The 24,809-nt window shown below is 28.1% G+C and overlaps 4 protein-coding genes across 13 annotated transcripts; 2 read left to right on the top strand and 2 right to left on the bottom strand.

Annotated features, from left to right (window-relative positions):
- Positions 1-1,887: 1,887 nt before the first annotated feature.
- On the bottom strand, positions 1,888-7,783 carry LOC126843840 (polycomb protein Scm-like). Of its 6 annotated transcripts, none has more exons than XM_050581664.1 (14): positions 7,650-7,783; positions 6,937-7,006; positions 6,473-6,615; positions 6,004-6,136; positions 5,373-5,494; positions 5,017-5,260; positions 4,070-4,255; positions 3,848-3,994; positions 3,412-3,546; positions 3,154-3,351; positions 2,773-2,931; positions 2,428-2,696; positions 2,226-2,353; positions 1,888-2,156 (listed from the first exon to the last, which is right to left on the bottom strand). In XM_050581664.1, exons 2-13 carry the CDS (start codon positions 6,956-6,958, stop codon positions 2,228-2,230), a joined length of 1,884 nt encoding a protein of 627 aa, XP_050437621.1. In that variant the 5' UTR covers positions 6,959-7,006; positions 7,650-7,783; the 3' UTR covers positions 1,888-2,156; positions 2,226-2,227. The 6 variants fall into 6 exon arrangements, with proteins under 6 accessions (XP_050437621.1, XP_050437617.1, XP_050437619.1 ...); XM_050581660.1 differs by having other exon boundaries at positions 1,889-2,172; positions 3,412-3,555; XM_050581662.1 differs by having other exon boundaries at positions 1,889-2,156; positions 3,412-3,555; positions 7,534-7,656.
- Positions 7,784-8,599: 816 nt separating this feature from the next.
- On the top strand, positions 8,600-9,356 carry LOC126843046 (guanine nucleotide-binding protein subunit gamma-1-like). The gene has a single exon (XM_050580345.1). It carries the CDS (start codon positions 8,935-8,937, stop codon positions 9,145-9,147), a length of 213 nt encoding a protein of 70 aa, XP_050436302.1. The 5' UTR covers positions 8,600-8,934; the 3' UTR covers positions 9,148-9,356.
- Positions 9,357-10,196: 840 nt separating this feature from the next.
- LOC126843725 (superoxide dismutase [Cu-Zn]) lies at positions 10,197-12,419 on the bottom strand. Its single transcript, XM_050581431.1, has 4 exons — positions 12,051-12,419; positions 11,844-11,940; positions 11,144-11,331; positions 10,197-10,550 (listed from the first exon to the last, which is right to left on the bottom strand). Exons 1-4 carry the CDS (start codon positions 12,114-12,116, stop codon positions 10,443-10,445), a joined length of 459 nt encoding a protein of 152 aa, XP_050437388.1. The 5' UTR covers positions 12,117-12,419; the 3' UTR covers positions 10,197-10,442.
- An 86-nt stretch (positions 12,420-12,505) lies between these two features.
- LOC126843724 (C2 domain-containing protein 5) lies at positions 12,506-24,016 on the top strand. 5 transcript variants are annotated; one of them, XM_050581427.1, is made up of 21 exons: positions 12,506-12,617; positions 14,495-14,721; positions 14,793-14,988; positions 15,112-15,255; positions 15,338-15,551; positions 15,634-15,762; positions 16,787-17,958; positions 19,459-19,620; positions 19,697-19,865; positions 20,221-20,365; positions 20,847-20,986; positions 21,059-21,293; positions 21,444-21,650; positions 21,720-21,815; positions 22,409-22,627; positions 22,821-22,923; positions 23,000-23,095; positions 23,160-23,263; positions 23,334-23,459; positions 23,536-23,682; positions 23,744-24,016. In XM_050581427.1, exons 2-21 carry the CDS (start codon positions 14,545-14,547, stop codon positions 23,804-23,806), a joined length of 4,044 nt encoding a protein of 1,347 aa, XP_050437384.1. In that variant the 5' UTR covers positions 12,506-12,617; positions 14,495-14,544; the 3' UTR covers positions 23,807-24,016. The 5 variants fall into 5 exon arrangements, with proteins under 5 accessions (XP_050437384.1, XP_050437385.1, XP_050437383.1 ...); XM_050581428.1 differs by lacking the exon at positions 12,506-12,617 and adding an exon at positions 12,641-12,750; XM_050581426.1 differs by lacking the exon at positions 12,506-12,617 and adding an exon at positions 13,522-13,726.
- The last annotated feature ends 793 nt before the right edge of the window (positions 24,017-24,809 follow it).

Genomic DNA, 24,809 nt, shown 5'->3' with positions numbered 1-24,809 from the left:
TAAACATAACAGACACAATTGTTTGAAAAAGGATGAGAATCATTTATTTAAAAGACCCAAAAGGAGATAATGATTAAGTTTAAAAAAAATTAAGAAGAAATTATCGAATTTCGAGTTGACAATAATTAAACAACAAAATGTTAAAATAACGTTTATAAAAATATATATTTTTTAACATTTATTAAAAATTATAACGTGTTTAAACAAAATAATCTACCAACATTTTATTATTTATTCAAACTGCTTTATTAGTAATTTTAGCAGCTATCATAAAGAAAAATAAGCTCCACATCGAAGCTAAAATCAAACCTCCTATATAAAATAACTATTTTAGAGATTATACTCTAATTCAAGGATTCTCAAACCATGCACCGCAACTCATTCAAAAATAATAACAAGAAAAAAAATGCAATTTATTATTTTTTTTATTAATTAAAATTTTATAAAAATGATGTTCCTGATGGTATTTATATAAACGAGTGTACACTACTACAAAAGGTTTTATTAATTAATGTCAGCTAACAAAAAACAGGGACACCACAGTTGAATTTTTGATACAAAAAGGTCACTACTTGGTAAACCGTTTATGAACATCTGGTCTTTTTTTTTGTTGGAAACTTACAAGGTCTCTTCTAAAGCGTTTTTTTTAAACATAGAGCTTTTGATATGTATATCCAAGAGGTTTCATAAAACTTACATAACAAGAGTCAACAATGTAACACTCAGTAATTCTAAAGACAAAATATAGGTCTTGGGATTACATAATAACAATAAAGTGCAAACAAAATACTATATTATTCTTTCAAAAATATAATTCTCAATACAATCAATCAATATATTTCTAACATCACAGAAACAGTTGCCTTTACAAATTTTCCCCTAGCAGCTTACACATATTAAACCTAAATTATAATTAAACACTAGTTGAATATTTTAAACTTATGACTAAAATTACAATTTATGTACAGGCGTAAATTTTTTGTTTAATGTAAAAAATTTCTAATAGTCCTGAAATACTTAAATTTAATAATAACAAAAATTAAGGATTTTTTTAAAACTACTACAATCAAACAAAAAATACAAACCAAAGAAAAAAATGTTAGTGTTTTAAATAATATTAGTATATTATCTCAATAATTAATTTTGTTACTAAATTGTTGAACTAAAGTTAACTAATAGGATATGTAGAATTTTTAGTTTTCTTTTTGTGCTAAGCGAGGTTTAGTTCCAAGAGAAAAATGTAATAAAAATATTACAGTATTCTTTAGGTTTAAGAACCATTATTTTTTTTTTGTTTAATACAATACTAAATATTGTAAAATACAAGAAATATACATACTATTCCAAGACCTTATTATAGAAAAAAATAAAAAAATGAATAACATGTCATATTATTGAAATAATTTTAATTTAAATAATTTATAAGTTGATGTGATATTAAATTATTACCAAAGTTTTCAATAATAATTAAGTTTCAATAACATTTTTTTTTAGTAAACATTCAATCATTTAAACTTTAGTTCTTTTAAAATACTCGGTCTCAAAGGAACTAACTAAACTAATCTTTAAAATGTTGCTTTGGAAATAATTTAAATTCAATCATTAAGTTTATCATTATCAATATTAGTAATATAAGATACAGCAATTATTGTACCTAATAACGTATAACACTAAGAATTTAAAAAAAAAAGGTAGCAAGCTTATTTGGTTCTAAACTGTAAACAAATTTTTGTTTGAAAAACAATTTCAATAATATAATATTAATACAATATAATAGAATGGATTCAAACTGGAAAAATAAAATAATGTCCATAAAGAAATAATTTTTACAAGAAAACCAAAAGCAATATATATATAAAATATTTTAAATAAAGAATACAATAATAAAAATAAAAATAAAAATAATGATGACTATTTAATGTAAATCCCATAAAAGTAAATAAGTGGTTATTATTTTATACCATTATAAATATTTCTCACGCTACAAAATATAATATTTGTCATAACAGTAATTTGACAAATATAAAAATTAACCTAAGCACCAATAAATAAAATTAGTATTAATGTCTATACATTAAGTGTAAAACAAAAGATGTAACCAGTTATTTAAAATTGGTTACTACGTTAACAATGTAAAAAAATCTCCAAAGACTATCCTAGAAATAAAAAAAACTAAAATAAAATAAGAATACAACAAAAGAATGTACCGACGACACATTACTTACTTTTATCTTCGCCGTGGTTTTAGTCTATTAATTACATTCTGTAACTTCAAAGCAGGCCCTAGTCTTAGCCCCATATATTTCATCATTGTATCTGAATTTAATAGCAGTAAAGCTTTCCCGTCGATTTCCTAATAATTCATGTATAATTGTATAATATAAATATTTTTGAATGTTTTATATTTATATTAGTACTAAAACTTACATGTTTCCTAAATAAGTCCGCGAATGTGTTTAGTTGAATATCTATACAATTAATATGTTGAATAACATCTTCGACAGACCATTCTGCTGGATCTGTGGGCAACCTTGATAGATCTTCTGCTGGAGTTGTCGACGACGCCGCTTCCATTTCAGGTTCATTGGTACGAGGGATTTTCGTCACTAAACCCATAATGTCTGGCGTCGAGCTCTCGGGCGAACCGTGTCTTTTAACACTTTTAGTATCGCCATTTTCAACTACAGAATTTACACCTAAAATACATTTACAAATTAAGTTCAATAAAAATGAGCAGCAAACCATTTATTTAGTTTATATGTATTGACTTACTTTTTTCGACTTTACACTCTGCACATACATTTAATGCTGGACTTAGTAAGTTTTTACAACATGACAAATCCTCCAACAAACTTTTGATGTACTCCCAAAATTCATCTGCTTTTTCAATTTTCGGCAGTTTAAAAACTCTAGATTTTCCTTCATATGTTGCTGTATTTTTAAAATATTAAACATTAAGAAGAATTTAAACAAATTAGCTACATAAATTATTCTTGTACTAATGTAATGATACATTTCTTTGATGCTTAGTCAAAGATTATTAAGTCAAAAGCAAAAACTTTTCAGGAAAAATAATTATGTTTTTATAAATTTATTTAAACGTATCAAAATACATTCAAAACCTTTTTTTTGAAAAATTTGACAATTTCTTACCTGTTATGGTACATGTGCTATCTCCCTGCTTTTTCATTAATGTAGTCACCGATTGTATATCATGAGCAGTATTTACCAAATGTTGTATTGTATCTTTTAAAACTTTCTGTACTAAACCAGGACCCAATTGTTTAGGGAGTTCAAACAATTTCGAGGAGTCCATGAAAGGACCACATTTACATTCATGATTTATAAATACTGAAATTAAAAGTAATTATTGAATATATAGCTTGATAAAATAAAATATTATTTTCTTACCTGAACAAGATTCCTGAATACCAGTTTCAAGATCACTTGCACTATCTGGAGTCAAGTTAACTGAATCATTTAACGATTGCTTTACTGTAGTAGAATTCTGAGTCCCATTTAGACGACCTCCTGAATAACGAGATCCTGCAACAGCTGATGTATCAACTCGTTTAATTTAAAAAAAATTTTAATAAAAGCATTTAGTTAGTATCCGTGCAATTTTTCTTTCTTTCTACACTTTAAAAATTTAGGTCATTAACCTATCTTAACCTTTTTGTTATTTTAGACTTTTCAACTTTTAGTTGGCTTATGATCAGTGGATTGTGAACACATTGTAATAGTTGGAAGCATGGCTTTGTCACTAAAGTTGCCGATTAGTCACCAATCTGGGGGTAGGCTACTCCATTCCCCCTACTTTCAGTAAAACTATTTTAGTATCAGTTACCTTTATGACCTGGCGGTTGAAGAGGATGGCCACTTTTAGCACACCATCCAACTGGAAATATGTCTCTAGAGTCGTAGGAACACCAATAGTCGAATGCACCTCGCCAACCATCAAACATGACAAATATGTTGTTTTTATTAACATCACCTTATTTTGAAGTAACAATAAAGAAAATATACATCAATTGTTAAAATATTTTATTCAAAATATTATATAATGTACCAATAGTTGCAACACAAATAAGGTGTGGATTTTTTTTGTCAACTGCTTCAATTTTTTGGCCAACTTTAAACAAATTGTGAATCGGTGACACCGGTTCCGGTTTAAAAGCAGTTTCAGGTGAATAAGTTGCTCCATTTAAAGTTTTCACCAAGAACATAGGAAACAGTGAACCATTCATACGAAAACCTAATGTATAAAACAGATAGTTAATATATCAATAAATGATTATATAAAACATTATTAATAGTTTTTTTAAAATATCTAATGTAATTTTTTAGACAAAACGCTTCAAATAACCACATAAAATAATGTGAATATAATAATAAAATACGAAACAGTTTTCTTAAATAGTACACACCACAGTTTAATTTTTTTAACCATTTTTGCAGATCACGATAACAATTTTTTAAGATTTGTTCAAGGGATTTATCGATGTATATTTTTTATGTTCTTACTTAATTAGTGTAAAATTTATTTTCAATACTTCAAACATAAATATTAAATATTTCAAATAGAAGGACTTTTAAAACAATTAATTTTTACAAATTAAAAAAGAAAAATGTGTTGTCATATTCTGTTGAAATTAAAATTATCTTTTCGTATATAAATAAACAGTCATTTGTATTTTATGGCACACCTGATAATATTGACTTGTTCATGCTGATGAGAATATTTACCTACATAAAAACCCATTGTTTACTATTACTTCTATAGTAATGTCAAACACATGTTTTTCTAAATGCCGTGTATGACTACTTGGGACCGACAATTTGCGTGTACACATAGATGTGAAATAGGTCTTACAGCTCACTCACATAATTGAAATATTTTATCAATATTACTTCTTTACATATTCTAATGTCTCATGTCAAGGCCCCTCTAACCTTACTATGACTTTATTTAATAATATTGACAACAAATAATTCTTAAAAAATGTTTTTATTTACCAAGAGGTGGTTGTAGCATGCCACCTTTCTGTACATCTTTTTCTGTATATCCAACCGGTTTCAGTTCTGATGAATCGACTAATCTCCAGAAATCATTTTTGTTATCTCCTCCATCCAAACGAAGGCGTATTCTAGGGCCGATAATCCCAATTACTGTAGCAATGCACATTGATGTTATGTTTCGTGGGTCTACAGCTTCTAATTTCATTCCTGGTTTAAATTCATTTTCTGGCACTTCTTCATGCTGAATGTGAAATTTAAAAAAAAGAAAAATCATTTTTTAAATTTTTTATTTACAATTACAATTAAAATTAAAATTTGGGCGTATCATATAATACTAATAACATATAACTAACCTGTTTAAAACAATAATGAGGAGCAGCAGTACTGTTTGTTTCTTTAAGATAACTATTCCAGTCGAATGCGTGATTACCATTAATAGAAAACGGGTGTTCCACTTGAACATCTCCAAAAACAGCTATATATACATTAAACAGACCATTAAATTAATAAAAGTACCTAATTTTCTTTCTAGAATATTATTTTAGTATAGTATATGTAGCTTCTTATTTAGAAATGTATTCATTTTGTTATATTATAATTATATAAATTATAATATAATTTATTATATATTAATAATTAATTCTTAATAATTTTATTTCAGGAAGTAGAAAAAATGTTTTCTAATACGGATTTTAATATGGTTTACAACTATACTTAATTATATTCATACCACTAAAAACTAGGTATAAATTGTTTAATCCTTTTTACATAAGCTACACATTCTTGTAGGTAGTTGGTTAATTTTTTCTAAATTATACTTTATGCAGAAGTGGCCGTAATAAAAATTAATTTTTTTCGAGCCACTATATATTATAAAATGAATTCAGTGTTATGAAATATTAAATATTTAGTTTTTATACGGAATTTGAGTTAGGTAATAAAACAAGTAAATATATTTGTTGTTTATAATAGATTTGTATTTACATTTCTTGGTTTGTTCTTTTCTTTGGTGTTTATTTAAACATGCAGCAGAGCAAAAGTTTTTTGAAGCAGAGTCTCGGATCTCTAGTTTCACTGGTGTACCTTTGATGATGTTATCACAATTTGCACAGCCATTCTATATATAAATATATATACATTTGCATATTAAGTTATTAATTTTTATTACTGGTAATTCTTAGCTCTATTGTTAACATTAACTTCAATATTATAATAATTTGTTATATATAAACATGACTTCAATTAGAATAATTGAATTTATTTACATTAAATATAAACTGAAACCAATTACAGTTATCTCTTCATCATTATAAATTAAAAAAAAACTATTTTATTTAACATCACACAACTGTAACTTGAAAGCATTTAATCTAAGTAATTTTTGGTTATGAAAGACTGAACAACTAGTAACAACATTTTTAATCGCAGTGAAATTGAAATGCATAATTATTACCTTAACATATTCTTTACGAAATTCAGCAAGGCAATTAACCGAACAAAATTCTTTTTTTCCATTTTGTGTAGGTAAAACATAATTTAATGGATGCTTTGATTCATTGCACATGGTACATGTTAACTTAGCTTTTGGAGGGCGCCCTAAAAAAATAGTTAAACACATCTTTATTTATTATTGTAGTTCAATATAGTTCATATAAAATAAATATTGTTGCCAAATAAAACACCTCATAGCACTTATTATATACCTCTATAGCAAAAGGGAAATTATAAACCTAAATTCAAATTGAAACAAACCATTGATTCGAATCATACTTCATATTCAATTTAACAATATGAGTGTTTTGATACAATATCATTACAGATTTTAAATTTAAATATTACAATATTAAAATTATCTATTAGTTTATACAAATAATACTGATAAAATAAGCTATAATAATGAAATAAATAATAACATACCCCTCATTTTGATAGTTTGCATTATAGGAACCGAAATATTGATAACGACAGTTTTTAATTTTTCATAAACCTAATAATAAAAAATAAACAAACATTTAAACTAAAAGTTTTAAAATAAATAAACAAAACTTAAATTAAAATCATTATACATAATAATTAAATCAGTAATAAATGTCTAATACAAAACAATAGTTGTAAAAGTAATTTTACAAGTATTTAGCTATTGAGACTATACACAATCTACTAGTTAATTTTTTTACACTAATTTGTACTAACGAGTCATAAATGTGTCAGTAAAACCTTTTGAATTTCAAATAAATCAATGTATTGGATATTTAAATGTACAGTATGGCCTATGAAAAATGTTGTTAGTTATTAATAATGAATCTTTGTCAACTGTACTTATACTATGTGTTTCAGATATTAAATTATGGCAAAGTTTTCATAGTATCCTTGTCAGTTAAAAGATAAAATTATGTTAAGTTGTAGTGAACATGTCTTCTTTTCAATTTAAAATATTAACAATGATAAATTTTTTCACAAATATTTTAGCGTAAATACCTCCCAAAATCATTTAAAACCAATAAAAAAAAACACCTAAAATCCAGATGGTGTTACCAAACACATTAATACAGTTATCCTTAACTGTTTAAGCGCAACAATTCAATAGAAATTTTTAAATAAAAAAAAATAGTGACCACGTAGGTACTTACTCACTACGAACACACATTGAATATAGAGCAAAAGTACACAATTAGGGCAACTTATTTTCAAAAGTTGATTAGATAAATAGTATTATCGGCTTTTTAATAGTCATAAGAAAAACGTCAACAAAACACAGACCTTATAATACTGGACGGAGCATGCATGTAGTTCCCGCGAGCCGACGTGACTGCGCTGATAGCAGAACCTGTGGCATCATCAGGTCTACTGCTCATGCGCATTTGAGTTCCCAGTTGGGTGTTATATACGTATATGTGTATGCATCTACGACAATAGCTGTGCTCACTGCTCGTACTACCCGCCCGGATGCTCTGTCTAGTAGTAAAAGGGCTATGCAACAAAAGAACTCCATCCGCCATTGGCCGGATATGATAACTAGTGGCTTACAAGCTGTAAATATACGTTGTAAAAATGCATGGAAGAAAATATAGAATTTCAGTAAATAGACTTCCAAAATCAAATAGCCCGATGAGTTGATTGGGACAAATGTTTATGGAGGTTTATCTAGATACATATTTTATTGTGCTGGATAACGGCTATGGTTCGTTAATTTCTCTAGTTATTTAGAACCTAAAAATTATAATATAGCCTATAGACCGCTCCCTACTACAAATAGCTAATGGCAATATATTTATATAAGACGTATTATCCGCCATTCGGTATAATCACCGGATATCTTCTCCACATCGTGGGATAATATAAGCGTAATAAGTCTAATCTCTTTGCCCTTTCTTTAGACCTTGGTTGGGACTTAAAAAACAAAATTAAGGTATGTTTACTTGTAACACCACCCAATGATCTCGGAGGGCTATGCATTCTTACAGGATTAAACTGGCAGCCATATTGGAAAAATTGATAACACAAGCTGCGAACTTGCCTTTTTTTTTATCATGGCGATCTATTAATTTGTATACATTTTTTCATGTTACATAAATTCTCAAATCCTAATGCCCAACCCAATTGAATTATAGTGATCACTATATACATAATTTTATTAACTTATGATAGTGACATTGTGGTGCTGTGTAAGTATTGATATAATTCGCTTCTGATTTTGAATATTTATTATTATTATTATAATTAAAAACAATATAAAAGTTCGTAAAATAAAAATACATTGCTAATTATTTTAAACATTTTAAATTTTTTTCGCTGATCACTTTCATTGACTAACAATTAAACACATCAGTTGTTTCAAGTCCTTTAATTGGGACTTATTTTTCGCCATAAATATTACCATTTCTAACAAAAATAGGCCTATCCGACACAGCAGTCATGGACATGATGATATCGAATCTGCAACAGCAGAGGCAGATCACCGAACAATTACGTCGCGAAGCAGCAGTTAAACGATTACCCGTATCGCAGGCCATACAGGATATTATCAAGTATATCAGAGAACGAGAGATGGAAGATTGTCTAATGGTTGGTTTTTCATCACAAAAAGCGAATCCTTTTAGAGAAAAAAGTAGTTGTCTAATTCTATAAGCATTTTTTAATTTTTAGTATGACGTTTATACACGAACAAAATAAAATATCATGATTTAATATTAATGTAATTGTGTCAAATAATCTTATACAAAGTATCTATTTACCTAATTAAATCTATGTTAATCGAATACTTAGTAATTAATAATTATACCTCATGTATGTATTATTACCTGAATTTAAACTAATACAATCCTTATACAGATATTTGTTTTGCTTTATTTTATTTTGATATTCAATTGTTATTACTTCTTAGTATTGTGAACAAAATAATAAGTTATAAAACTAATGTTGATTATTATAATATATAGATTATAATATTATCAGTAAAATTGTTCACTTGTTGTTTGTTGAATTTAATTATAGAAATTATAAATTGATTTAAGTAGTAACAGTTACAACAGGATTTAAATTTTTAAAAAATAAAAATGTCCAATGAAATAATTTAAATAAAGTAGTTTTTACAAAAAAAAAAAATGAAGGAAGTTCATAATGTATGTAATAACAGAAAATTCAAAATGTTATGACAGTTTTTTTATCTATATTGTCCTTAAATAATAATAACACGTGATCCGGCCAACTAAGTTGATATTGGCAGTAGCAGTTAGAAATATTGAGGCTTTTTTATTAATTTAATAAAAATGTTAAGATCACTACATGAGTATTTAATACATAATATTATGTATTTATTTCATTTCGTTGGAATAGTATTTTATCATTTTAAGAATATCTTTGTACACAAATTAATATATATTTATAATCAAGTCAATTTTTGGTTTGTCAATTTTAATTTAGTGGTTTTTTAGTTTTAAGTTTCCACGTGCAATTGAAAGAATACCATTACCATAAAAATTATTCTTAATTACCTTGATTAAAAATTAAAAAAGCATTTTTAACATATTTATTTTGACTTACCTAACTCAAGTAAAACATGATAAATGAGAGGGAGGGGTAAAAAAATTATATTTCAAATTATTAAAATATTTACTATTAATTAAATTATTACCTTCTTAGCTTAGCATATAAGCTATAAAAAAATATAAAACAAATAAATAAAATAATATATATTTAAAAATGTATTATGCCATTGTCTATTACAGTAAATAGTAACTAATAATAACAGTACCATGTTTTTAAATGTGTTTATTGTATAATGAACTAATAAAACAATAGAATCCTACACCTTTAACAAATGATTATAATATCCCATTAAAAATGAATAAAATAACTAACATTATATAATTCAATTTTACAGTGAAGGCTATTAGTTTTAAGACAAACTTGGTAAATAACATTTATTTTGTAATTCCAATGACACCACAAGCAAGTCTGGCACCAGCATTTCCAGTAGCTGCACTTAATTCATGACCACCTTTGCCTAAATCATCTTCATCAGCATGTACCTACAAAAATATTCAATATTACATTAATGACAATGCTCACAGGAAATAATTATATGTAATTGTATAAATTATGTAAATTATTTTACATTTACATTGCAGCAAGGACATTAGCATAGTTATAAATTATAAAATAACTAATTTATAATTTTGAATCTAAATTAAAAAAAACGAATGATTCTCATTCAATTAAATTATTTTTAAGCTTGAGTATTGTCAATCGCTCTGTTGTTTTGATGAAACGTTAAATTTATCAATATATATATATCATTCAACATAATATGTATTTACGCAACACGGTATCATCTAGATTAACATCCATGTGACCTGTGGCCCTCGTCTGATATCAACAATAATATTTTAAAAAAACATGGAAAAAATAGATATTTGACAATATTTAAGAGTGATGTATTGATTTAATATATATTTAAACTCAAGTAAAACACTTGAGTTTAAACTCACTAAAAAAAACAGTGATTGATTTGTTACATTTAAGTTTGATGTATCAATTTATTATAAGACTCGCATAAATATGATACATCAATTGAGTATTTTGTTAATTATATTAATTTGTTCAAAATTTGAATAAAACATACCACCAAAGTACGGCCAATAATATTGAGTGGTCCAGTAAGAGAAATTGCTGAATCACTAATATTAACTTTGGCTATTGATGAATCATCAGCTTCCACATTACCAAGATCACCAGCATGTCTCACTTCGTCGGTGGGGGCACCATGAGTTTTTCCAAAAGGGTTAAAATGGGGGCCAGAACTCATACATCCTAGAAAAATCAATATATTTTTAATATTAGCAACCAATAACATGTTTTCGTTGCTGCGAAAAAAACCTTGTATGTGCCAATTTTACGACTTTGAGATTTCTGTATCCCTACGTAACCTACGTATTACCTACTATAAATCGTTCTACATGTTTTAATGTCTCCTGAACGTGAATGTGGTTTTAGCACATGGGAGGTTTTTTTGCGAAAATGACAATATTATACATGTACAATTAACAGGATTTTCATTAAATAAATGAAACTAAAACTCTCCTACTTACTTTTGTAACGTTCTTAGCAGCTAGTGTAGCTTATATTTATAAAATAATTTCACTACACAATTTTAAGTATCAGAATACTATATATTTACTAAAAATTTGAACGTGTTATGACACTACAAATTTAATAGATCATCAAAAAGTCTTAGAAGTGTATATTTTCAATCATCATACACAAACTTAATCATATACAAACTGTAGTCATTACTTGTAATAATTAAATTTAAAAAAAATTACCATTAGTGTTATCGCCAAATTCATGAATATGAAATCCATGAAGTCCCTTAGACAACCCAGTTACTTCACCGGTTAATACAACTGGGGACTTTTCGTCCTAAAAATAAAACAAATTGCATAAAAATATTTGGTAGTGCTTAGAACAAATTATAAAGCTATGGAAATTCTAATAATGAAATAATTGCAACATATTATACGCTCACTTACATCTTGAGAGAAGAAAATTGTTCCCTTGACTTGTTCGCCATTCAAAACACACACTGCTTTCACCATTTTAAGTAGAAAATTTAATTTAACTGAAGAAAACCCGAATAATTCTCAATTTTAAAGCTGTACAACACGTAAATGTTGCACTTTTTCAATCTATATTCGACTGATGAATGAATAATGATATTATGTATTTATGAATTTAATGGTTGGGTTTATCGAGAATCGTGACCTTCGTTTAACGTTGAAAAAAAAATGTAATGATATATTAATATTATGAACGACTATGAAGGTACCGGGTACTTTTATGTGTGTAGACTGGAGTTTGAACAGTAGAATAAATTAATAATATTATGAAATAATAATATACATTTAATCGTGAGTTACCAGAATGATGTTCATAACGGAATACGGATATATTTTTCTAAAATGAAACCAACTTTAAATTATTGTAAGGTTTACCATGGAGTACAAATTGTAAAGACATGGAATAATAAAGATTTATAATATACTTTGGCATAATAGTATGGGAAAAACTGCCCCCAACTCAGATACAACAATGGAAAAGTAAGTAATTATTAAATTCATGTATTCCCTTTCTCGCATTAATCGGAAAATCAACAAGCCTTAATAGACTAGGAAATGTCTGAATAAGGACCCTTTTTGCATGAACCGAATCGTAAAAAAAGCTAGACAATAAGTAAGTCTAAAACAAAAGACTTGGAAAAAATGACTTACCTATATACCTATTACTATTGATGTGTTAAAAAAATAAAATATGTAAGTGGCGCTAACTGCTAAGTAAAAGATGAGATAATTTTTCTAAATTTTTAAAAAATCTTATTTTTTTTCGATTTTGAATGTCAAAAGTGTGAAATTATATATAATAAAAGATAGCAAGATCCCCAAAATAGACATTTTATTTAAACATAATATATAGCCTGAGAATTGTAATGTATTTATTAATTTGATATTATATAAACCGGTAGTTGGACCAGCAATGATGTATTAAAGTTAGCGTTTGGCGTTGAGCACAAAAAAAAGATAGGAAGTAGCTGAAGTGAGAATGATGAGAATGTGGGATGCATTTGTGGAGCGAGTAGTGACTAGATTAGACAGAATTAGGATTGAATACATAAAAGGAAGTTTAATGAAACGTGTCGATAGCAGAGAAAATTTCAGCGAACAGTTGAAGATAAAACGGGCATCCTGGATAAAAAATGGATAAGTAAAAAATAAGTATCAAGGGTTTTTCAGTAAATCTAAAAAGAAGTAGATATAGAAAAAATAACTGGCCGGAGACCATATAATGTATATAATAAATACTTATTTATAGTTATGAATAAGACCATGACAATATTTATAATATCTAATAATCATTTATTATCTATGCCGGTGACCGATCTCATTTCTTTGGGATATTTTATTATCTACCCGAGGGAGAAATCATGTGTTATCTCTTATCGTGTTTCTTTATTTTTAATGTTTACAAGAAGTGTAGAAAGTTGTGACCGGTTAGCAGTTTTACGTTTTATTATTATTATTATTCTGTGCTTTTACAATATTATATATACCATATGGTATATTTAAAAATGAACACAATTTGTTGTTCATGCTAATGATCATTCATTAATCATCGTTACCGATTGACACTTAGGTGAACCTCAATCGTTCAAGTATGTGATAAATAACCTTGACTTAATGATTTATTATTACATTATTTCCTTACCCTATAAGTAATATGTGCATACCTATCTCAATTTTCTTTAGTACAATTTTTACACTAGGTACATATATCAATAATTTATGTTTGTACCTAAAACGATTCACAACAATTTGGGTATTTTGTATTATAATTACATTATCAATGTATGAATTATGGAAACGGATAAATGTTAAGAAAAATTGTGTGGGTTTGAATAACAACAATTAATATCTAAGTTATATATGATTTTTTATAATATTATCATACCTTATATTACTTTAGCTTAGGGATTTCTAGCGGCGACCCATACTATCAACCCAGAATGCATGGCTGAAATGCCATGCCTCTGCCGACCGAATTGGCATAAAGTTAGCCATAGCCACTCCCGGTCAATACGCCATACACATTTATTTATTATTTAACCTAAGTATTTTGAACAAAATAACATGTTTTGGTCTAAAGTTAAATATTTATTTATGCACTTTGGTCTGTTCAAAGTTGGTTAAATATACACAATATACTTAAAATAGACAATAATTTTTAGTAAAAATATTACCTGTATGTTTCTATTCCTACAACTTTGAACAGACCAAAGTGCATGGAAATCTAAATTGAAATATATGCTATTTTTACATAAATTATTGCTGTAAGAAAATTGCTAGTTCATAAAGAGTGGGGCAGTGAATCGGGCGATTTTCCCATTTAAATACATTGTATTATGAATATTTATTTTTCATAGGAAAAAAATGGAGTAATTTCTGAAACTAAGGGTAATAGAATAAGAATAAGATGCCTGGTAAAGTGAAAGTTCGTGTTTTGGCTGGCCGAAATTTGCCTGTCATGGATCGATCCAGTGACACTACTGATGCTTATGTTGAAGTAAAACTAGGAAGTACTACATACAAAACTGATGTTTGCAGAAAGTCATTAAATCCTCAGTGGAACTCTGAGTGGTATAAATTTGAAGTAAGCATCCATGTAGTAATATAAAATACAAAATAATACTGTAACAATTTATTTCAATTTCAATTTTGTAGTTGGATGATACAGAGCTTCAGGATGAACCACTACAAATTAGAATCATGGATCACGATACATATTCTGCCAATGACGCTATTGGAAAGGTTTACTTTAATTTAAATCCATTACTTTTACCACAACCAACCGTTGTTCAGTTATCGGGACAGCAAACATTAGCCGAAACTCTGATATCAAATCAAAGTCAAACTACAGGTTATATTCAGTTTTCATTTATTAGTCATTGTTAGTTATGGTTTAGTTATTAATCATTATTGTGAATTAATTAAAACTAATTAATTTCCTCTTTTTTGTAAAATTAATTTTGTGCATTTTTAGGAGGCTCTGTAGTGTCTGGATGGTTTCCTGTTTTTGATACCATGCATGGTATTCGAGGGGAAGTCCATATCATTATCAAAGTTGAGCTCTTCTCTGATTTTAATAGATTTCGCCAATCCTCGTGTGGAATTCAATTTTTTTATTGTAATATTTATATATTAAAAAAAATTAATTAATTAAATCTAAATTATCAAATTTTTACATTTACCTATTTATAATGTTATAGCTGGAGCTGGCATTACTGCGCACACAGAATGGGTACACGGTTTTGTTGAAGAATTAGTCGTCGAAGATGATCCAGAATATCAGTGGCTAGATAAACTTCGTACACCCAGAGCAACTAATGAAGCACGCCAGACTATATTTTTGAAACTTTCAAATGAAGTGCAACGGCGGATTGGTTTAAAAGTCCTTGAATTAGGAGCCAATGCAGTTATTGGGTTAGCCAATTTTATATTTAATTTGATATGTCTAATTAGTTCAATTTTAATACATAATTCATACAATGATTTTTTTTTTTAGTTATAACCAATATTTTGATTTGGAAGGCGAATCTGGAATTGTAGTTCGCGGTATTGGAACAGCTGTTACATTAGTTCGCCATTTAACTTTACCATCGGTTAATTTAAATGTGCCTTCAACAATCGACGAGTGAGTAATCAGTTTAAACTATTACTGTATTATCAGGGGACGTTATTTATTAATTACTGTACCACACAAAAGAAATTAAACTACTTCATAAAATAATGCAATTCCATAGTTAACTTTATACTATAAAGTAAAATTTATAACATTAAAATTATACTTTTGATTTTTAGCTAAAACTAATAAATTAGTATTCCAGAAAAGTGATTTTTGTAATAAGTATAAAATATGTACTTTTTTATAATTATTTTCATCATTATGTTCCAAGTCGGAGCTTGTTATAATTGCTTCTTTATAACAACTGACGAGTATTTATTGCTGAGGTTTTTTGAATTTTTTATACACATTAACCATCATAGTGTTCATTTTGATGGAATACAAAAACATAAAATAAAATACACTTTGGTAATCTTGAACAACTAAGTTAGATTTATAATTTTCAACTAAAAAAAAAAGTTGCTCCCATAAAAAAAAATCCTAGATTATGTTAATAGAACAATACAGAAACTTTAATAAATAAATGGTATTGTCTTTGTAAAGTCAAATTCCAACCTGGACATTTTTTTAATTACTAAGAGTTTTTTGAAAATATTGAGTTATTGAAGCACATTTTTATTTTTAACAACTGTTTGAGTTTTAATTTAAATAAAAAATTTAAATAATGCCCAGGTTTGGAGTCGACTTACATATGAATTTCATATGTAAGTGAAGACAAACCATTTTACAATGTGTAATTAAGAACATGTATATGGTACATACTTGATTATTAAAAAAAAGTTAAATTAAATTTACATAATTATACTAATTTTATGTTATATTATTATTATTATTATACTTATTATTATTAAGTAGCATATTATTTAATAATAGGTAGTATGTAGGTACATTTCACTTTGTTGAGATGATGAGACTTATAGGTTAATGCAATATGCACAAGTCTATGACTTTAAATTATTAAAAATATTTTTGAACATTTATGTTAATAATTTTTTTTTTTTTTTTGGTTTTTAAATTTAATAATTGTGTGAAGTTTGGATTTTCCTAATTATTTATCATCGATTGATAATAATAACTGTACTAGCACACTAATAAACAACAGTATAAACTCCTGTCCAATTCGTAAAGTGTCTCCTAACATTTTAAAATCAAATACAGTCGATTTTGCTGAATTATCGAGTATGAAAAGCCTGTTTGACCAAGAAGATAGGCGCAAATCAAAAGTAAAACGCCAAAATCGTTTCTTAAAAGCTTTTCAAAACACACAACATAAGCTTAAAAAAAAACATAAGTATTCGGCTTCTGTCGAATCGGCAAGTTCATCATCCGATCACGATAGGCACTATAATACTTGTAATTCAGCTTTAGGATTTTTGGCTCAAGCAACCCTAGAAATAAATTCCTCATTTGAAATGCCATCAGAGTCTGATGAAACTCATGCTCAAACTTTCAAAAGACAACTCGTTAGACAACCTAGTGTTGAAACGCAAGCCTCAAAATTATCTTTAGAATATTTATTTCACCGTGATGCACAAGGTTTTCAAAAAGATGGAAACAAGTTGCCTGATATTGTATTGCCATCATCAAGTTCGTTAAATTCTAATTCTGATTCAACAGCAGAGTCTGAAGTGGCTATTGGGTTTGACTCCTCCGATCTCAATGTAAGAGATTTGTCTCCCGGCATTTCTGATAATCCAACTTATTATTCAGACTCGTCAGGCTCTGAGGATCATGATTCACTGGATTTAGTGAGCACCAATTCTGAGTCTTTATCCCATACACCTCCGCTTTCAAGAATCGTCACCAAAGACAGGCCTGAAACACCACCACTTTCAAAAATTGTGTATCTAAGTCACACTAAATCAAGTTTTCTTAGTCCTTTAACAGATATGTCCAGGAGCGTGTCACCTTATAACTCTAGTAGTTTTAGTAATTCACAGAGTACAGTTTTACACAGCACACCACCTCCAACAGTGGTTTCTAATAACGATGTAGAATGTACCATTAACAATGAACCCAGCTTAATAGAACCCGAAGAAAATGTGTGTAGCGCTTTTTCTGATATTATAACTGCATCAGAGTGTTCTCCGCATGCTTCTAACTGTGATGACAGGAATGGAGAAATGGCTGAGTCGCCTGTCAAAGTCGCACACCTTCAGATGCATCGAAGGTCGTCGGACTCTGAAATCAGTAGCGTTCAAAAAGGTAATAATAACACACACAGGATTTAACATGCATAGATTGACCACGTTGTATACTTTATTGGGAAGTTGTTTAGCTAATTATTCGGCCCAACAAATTGTGTTTATGTTCAGGTCAAAAAAACACTGCTAAAAAAGCGCATGGCGTGGTTTGTCTATGTATGTTGGTGGTTAGTTGTTTTAGTAAGTTTTTTGTCAAAAGTATTAGTTTTAAATGTGTGAACCTTATAACGGTGTGTTCAATATTAATTATCAATTTTAGTTTATAATTTTATACAAATAGTTTTAGTTACAACTAATAGTGTATAGTTACCAGTTCTATTAATCTTACAGTTTTACAGGATCAAAAAAACTTGATATATAAATAGATCTCCTACATTTATAAATGTTAATGGTTGACCTATTCAAAAAGTTAAATTAAATATAGTTTTAATTATATTAGATACAAAAAAACACACAATTATTTTTTTGGAATTCAATATTAGGAATTATAGTATGTAAAATATAAAAAAAATGTTTCTTTTAAATTAAACATTTTTGATTTTATAATTTTGATGAAGCTAATAAAACTATTATTTATTTAATATTACAAAAACTTAATATTATTTCTAAGAAAATCTAAGTGTTGTATTTGCATTCAAATATGAGCATTATTTAAATTAATATTCAAAAAATTATTAATTGTTATTTGAACGAATTTAAATTCAAAATGATTTAAATATATTTTGAATTCCAATTGAATAGATTTATATTTAGCTAAAAATGAAAATAGTGATTGAAATAAAAAAATCACTTAAATTATAGTTCAAATAACTATTGTTCTTAACTGTCAAAATTTAATTGTGTATACTTTATTACAATTTAATTATAACTTAATTAAAGTTTAACTATACTTAGTTTTTATTTGTTAAAAATGTCATTAACTTTATATTGTACTACCTATGTAGCTGGCAAAATGTTTGAATTTTAGTTTAAAACATAATATTGTACTATGTTTAAAAATATCAGCATGTTTTATGAAAGAATGTGCATAACATTATTTTGATCACTGTAAAAACAGATTAAATCCAAGTAAAATATATGTGATTTACTAAGTATTACAATTTGCGTTGGCCAAGTATAAAAAAGCATATATGCATGGCATAATTAATTCATAACCAAAACCTATCTTTCTATTATATAACTACACTATTGTTATATTGTTCATCTTTATTTAAAATAAGAGAATCGAGCTTTTTTCTTGTTAAAAAAAAAAAAGAAATATTTTAATTAGTATTTGATTGCAGTTCAAAGTTTCGCTTTAGCTTTTGAAGACTTGTAATAATATGACTGATACATAAGTATAGTTTTAATATACTATATTTGGTTGTACCGTATAACCTTTTATTTTTAATGTGTGTGCTTGATTAATTATTAGTTGTTTTATACATCTTGTGCATAATATATGAATATTAGTATGTAATATAATTATTATTTCAATAGTTTGTCGATTTAATTTGTGTAGGTACGAGTCTAACCGGAAGCTGTGGCTCAACGTCCAGTTCACATCGTGTCCACGGACATGCTATGTTTCATCGATCGATCTTAAGCAAAGATACTCTGGATGCAATGGAATACCCATTTCTTACGATGACCAAATATCCTCCTGGTTTTATTGTACACATAGGTAGGTACTTTATAGCAATGATTGTTTTTAGTTATATTCCCAAACAAATTTAATTCGACCAAGTCAATATTTACAGGCGGAATGGTGAATGCGAAGTCAGTAAAATTACTCGAACGTATGTCAAACATGGAAGAGCCAGAAAGTAGAGATTCGTGGTGGAGTGAGTTAAGACTTGAAATGAGATCTCACGCTAGAGCACTGTCTTGTAATGTCGTTTTAGGATATACAGAACATACAGCCATATGGTAAAAAAAAGAACATGTTAAATGACTTATTATTATTATTATTATTATAGTGTGTTATAAATAGTAAATAAATAATAGTGCGAGTGATTTTTGGTTGCACTGCGTAGAACCTTGCTTGTACGTGTGTGAACATGTCACTGATATAATTGTTCTGTGGTATTATGATTTACTTTATTTTAGAGACTTTAAGTCTAATGATTAGTTGTCTAAAAGTGATCTTAAGAGGGAGGTGTTCTTTTTAAGACATGTTTTTAGAATAAACGACATCATGATAAATACTACTAAAATAATATTATAATATTTGGTATCGAATACTTTACTATAAATTCTTCATCACCTTATTTTGTTAATATAGTGATGATGTATGTGTGCTGAGCGCTATGGGGACAGCCGCAGTAGTAAATCTTATTCCATCGGTGAATCCCAGTGGATATTTTGCTGGTATATATCCTAGTGCACCTCTTGCCGAAATCCCGGAACCCAAAGCCACAAATACACACGTAAGTATCTAAAAATGCTCATATATTTTTCTTTTAGATAAAATATATTTAAAAGCAAATCATATTAATGTTACTTTGTCGTTGACACAAAAACCTTCCATGTGCTAAAACTTGATTTTTCAGTCTGATCAACCAAAACAAAATTTTAAATCGGGAAAAAAATTTGAGTAAAATGTATAATAATTATGTAATTATTAAGTATTAAAATATTTATGCATTTGTCAATGTTTTTCCACAATGTTGTTTTGACCACATTTTTCATCACAGAAGGTGAAACAATTTATAGCGTAGGTAATACATTAGAGGTTTAGTTTTTTTTAAATTTATTCTACCATGAAGATAGAACATAGAGGATTTAATATATAATAGCTTATTTTTTTCTGAATCCCAAAGCACCAAATCTTCTAAATCGTAAATTTAGCACATGGGAGGTTTTTTTGTGTCAATGACAATTTTTCAAATTGTACTTTTATTTTTTTAGTCTTGTTCTAACAGACTACATAAACACTCGGTAAGTGGAAGTCACGAGAAGTTAGATACAACGTGTTCAGTTTGCCATATACCATATAACGAGCTAAATGTACCATTTTCCATGAACATGAAGTATTGTTCTTGTTGCAAGTATGTTAGTTATAAAAATTGACATAACACTCTTTAACTCATCGACTGTACTGGTTTTTTTTTTCAATGCAGACGTCACAAAGTTCCTCATATACTATTGTCGTCGTTGGAACCTATGGAAAGGCTTTCTATTATTGGCACGGGTACTTTACTGCAAACTTTTGTTTGTCGAACAAAACGGGATCTTAAAGGAGAAATGAATGCTAAAGAAATATCGGATGGCTTACCATTCTTAGAGTATGAACTCCACAGCCAGCTATTAAATAAATTACGAGTCAAAGGAATGAATGCAATATTTGGGTTAAAAGTAAATGCAGTGTTTTCTTAATTAAATTATGAACTGTACTTATTAATATTATCAATATAATGTTAACATTTATCTGAAGCTAGGATTTCCTAGCTTTTACATGATTTATGTATATCATCATATATTAAACTTTATCAATGTGTTATATAGGTACAAGTTTGTCTTGGAGAACGAGTTGTTTCTTTACACGCTACCGGTACTGCAATGTATGTTGCATGTTTACCCGAGCCTCCTTTGCCACTAGTAAAAGCTGGAAAATCTTGGGCTCACCCCGACCAACAACAAGTGTTACGAACCCAAAAATTACTGAACGATGCTGTCATTAATAATAGAAGTCACTATCACCTCAATCAGAAAGTTAGAACTCATATAGATTATCCAGATTACAGGTTTTTTTAATCTATCTTTTTCTTGTTTTGTTTCAAGGAAGAAGAGCATGAAAAAACTTCATCGAATACTTTTGGTAAAACTTTACCCGATTTAAACTTGGGTTATGGAAACAGAGACACTTGTATTTTGGAGGTATTTTTAAAATTCCATTACAAAATATTTAACTATGTATTATTGTTTACTCAAGTTTAGTTTTGTAGATAATTATAGGTACATAGCAGCAATGTTTTACACTCACAGTAAAAAAAAAAGTCGGCACAGTGCCTTAGTGGGGATGGAGTATATTAGGAACAGGGGATGTCTTAACCTGAATGAAGCTATAGGTCTGAAGGACTAAACAATTGAAGTGCAAAAAGAGTTTTTCACATTTAGGGGAAAGGGTTATTGATATTGTCTCGGTTGTTTATCTAAAAAATACCCAACATAAGTAAGAAAAAACTTAGACTTTTTTTCAAAAAGTTATAGTGCTATAATTTTAAATTACTTGATTTCGAAGGGGAAAGGGTAAATTTTTTTTATTTTTGGCCTCATGAAGTTCCCTTTTGGTTACGATTTCTAATCAATAGACTCGTTAGATGAAGACACCAATCTAGCAATAAAAAAAATATTGTGGGTATAGACACAAATATAAAAAAAAAAAAATCTTCGTAAAAACAATACCTTCTGAGCTGTGCATCGAAGCTTTTAAGTTTATTTTATTATATTAAAATTTTCTTTAATTTTAGATGGATGATGCAGAAGACGTAGACGTAGTAACCCAACTGTTAGAACCCACTCCTCCTAGCTCTTTTCTACTATCTAACACAGATGTACTTCCTGGTACTGGTTCAGAAGTGTTTCCTATGGAACCAGTATGTAATCTTCAGATGTTTACTCAAGTTTGGCGGTCTAAAGCACATTATACTAATGGAAATTTCGACAAACAACTTCAACGAATGCTTCAAGTTAGTCACCATTTATTAACAAACAGGGTCTTCAGAATTTCATGGTCCACCAAATTTTTTGATGATATCTTAAATTATAAAAAATGACCTTTGTAAAATACTTTTTATTTTTATTATTAAAAATATTAGTTGGGCCATGAAATACTGAAGATTCTGTAATGTAAAAATCTAATGTGTAGTTAATTATTTCTAGGGGTTGTTTTTCAAATTGAGAAGAATGACACCGTGCGGTCTGGGTAAACTGTCGTTTAAGATAGATATACCAGAATTGGATGAGTTACAAATATCAATAGTCGGTTAGTACTTAGTAACAAATGATTAAAGTTTTGAATAAATATCTACTAAAAAATATTTATACATTTTTTTTTTTAGGTATGGCGCTAGGCCTGGGTGAATCGGATAAAACTACTGCCAAACAAATTTTGCGAAGAAGACAATTACCTATTAAAGATTTTGATCAAAAAGCTGGTATGAAAATAAATTAATAGTTGTACAGATAATACATTTTAAACGTCTCCTTAACATTTTGCAGAAGAACTAATTTTTAAATTAGAAGAAGAGCTTCCAATAAGTCTGGGAGAAAAAAAAGTTAGAAAATTTGAAAGAGCCCCACGACAAAGCAGGCTATCTACACATGTATGCATTAATATTTAAGGTCAAGTTTTTTTGTTGGGCATAAAATATTATTATTGTTTAAAATTGTTAGGCAGCTCCAAAAGACAGATACGGGGTGGACATCACGCCGATGACTTATATTCCTGGTGCCAAAATTGAACGTTATCTGGGCAATTTGAATTTCTTTTTTATACGCGAGAGCACGTGTATAAGAGAAGTATGAAACATGTTTATAAGTCAATATTATCTATTTTGAAGTAACTGATTTACTAGATAACTAATTTACTTATTAGAGCGGTGGTTTAAGTGGATTTGTTCACTGTTTTGTCGCTGAAGTAATGGCCATTGTACGTGCACATGTAACAGCATTAGGAGGTAACGCAATGGTTGCCTACTTCATGAACGAATGTATACTTCTCAATAATCCACATAAAAACCAAGTAAGTTCTGCACAGTAAACTGGGTGTTTGTATTTATGTTATAAAACTGTAATGTTTCTAGGGGCAATGTTTACTTAACGTGGGAGGCGATGTCGTCGAAGTATCATATTATAATGATGATTAAAACAATGTACTTAGTAATTGTATATCATGAAACCCTATATTATTTAATTATATTTATTTATGCATATGTATATTTATTTTTAACAATTGCCAAATTTTGAGTGATCTGTTTTTGTAATACCTTAGTATTATTAGATTAATAATTTTTATAGTGTACAATTATAATATTACTTACTATACATTTTTTTAAATTATATTTTGTAGCACTGATCGTTCCGTGTAGTACTTGAAAACTATCCATACATCTCTTGTATCTTATACAATTCCTAAACAGTTTATTAAAAACGACATAAAAAAGTTTGCCTGTCAAAATAGAATATTTCAAGTACATTTCCTGTCCAAAAAAAAAAAACCATTTTATTGCAAATTTGTTTGGCATAAACTTTAATTGCGGTCAATGTACATAATATTCAGTTGTGGATAATTTAAGGAAACTATAAATTATATTATGGATGGAGTAACATTCAGGTACCTAGCGCATTAACCGAATCTTCTACTATACCTATTCTATTGTAATGCCTTTAGTTGACAACATTGAGATAGTATAATAAATTTTATCAAGGATCATAAACCTCTAACAAAAAGCATACTGTTTGTAATTTGCATTTGGAGAAAAGGCGACAGGTGTTGCAAACCGTGAAAATTCCCAGGTAGTCTTTCATTTAAAAGCATAAATTAATGGCTGTGCATGTAATAACGATAGCGAATTAAATCAATTTAAAACGACCAAATAAATGCTTATTAACCAGACTTGTTTGAGATAGTGGCCGGACCAATATTATGAAAAAAACAAATGGTATGAAGTTTTAAAACACCTAGACGATTGTAAACAGTTTTAATTTTAAACATTTTTTTAGATGTTTTCCCCTTATAAATTTTGGCCAGATAAAAAGTTATGTTATTAAACTCCTTTATACCGACTACATGTACGTTGTGCTGATCGTATAGATTTGTAGTTGTAAAGATAATATTGAAAGCATAAAAAAAAGTTAACGACATTGTTA

This window comes from Adelges cooleyi, unplaced genomic scaffold (assembly GCF_023614345.1).
Source record: "Adelges cooleyi isolate 19-005CV unplaced genomic scaffold, UGA_ACOO_1.1 ACOO_flye_CR_arks_rails_tigmint_CR_PRNA_574, whole genome shotgun sequence".
Taxonomy (NCBI): domain Eukaryota; kingdom Metazoa; phylum Arthropoda; class Insecta; order Hemiptera; family Adelgidae; genus Adelges; species Adelges cooleyi.
The sequence above is the reverse complement of the archived record's forward strand: the minus strand, read 5'-3'. Positions and strand labels throughout refer to the sequence as shown.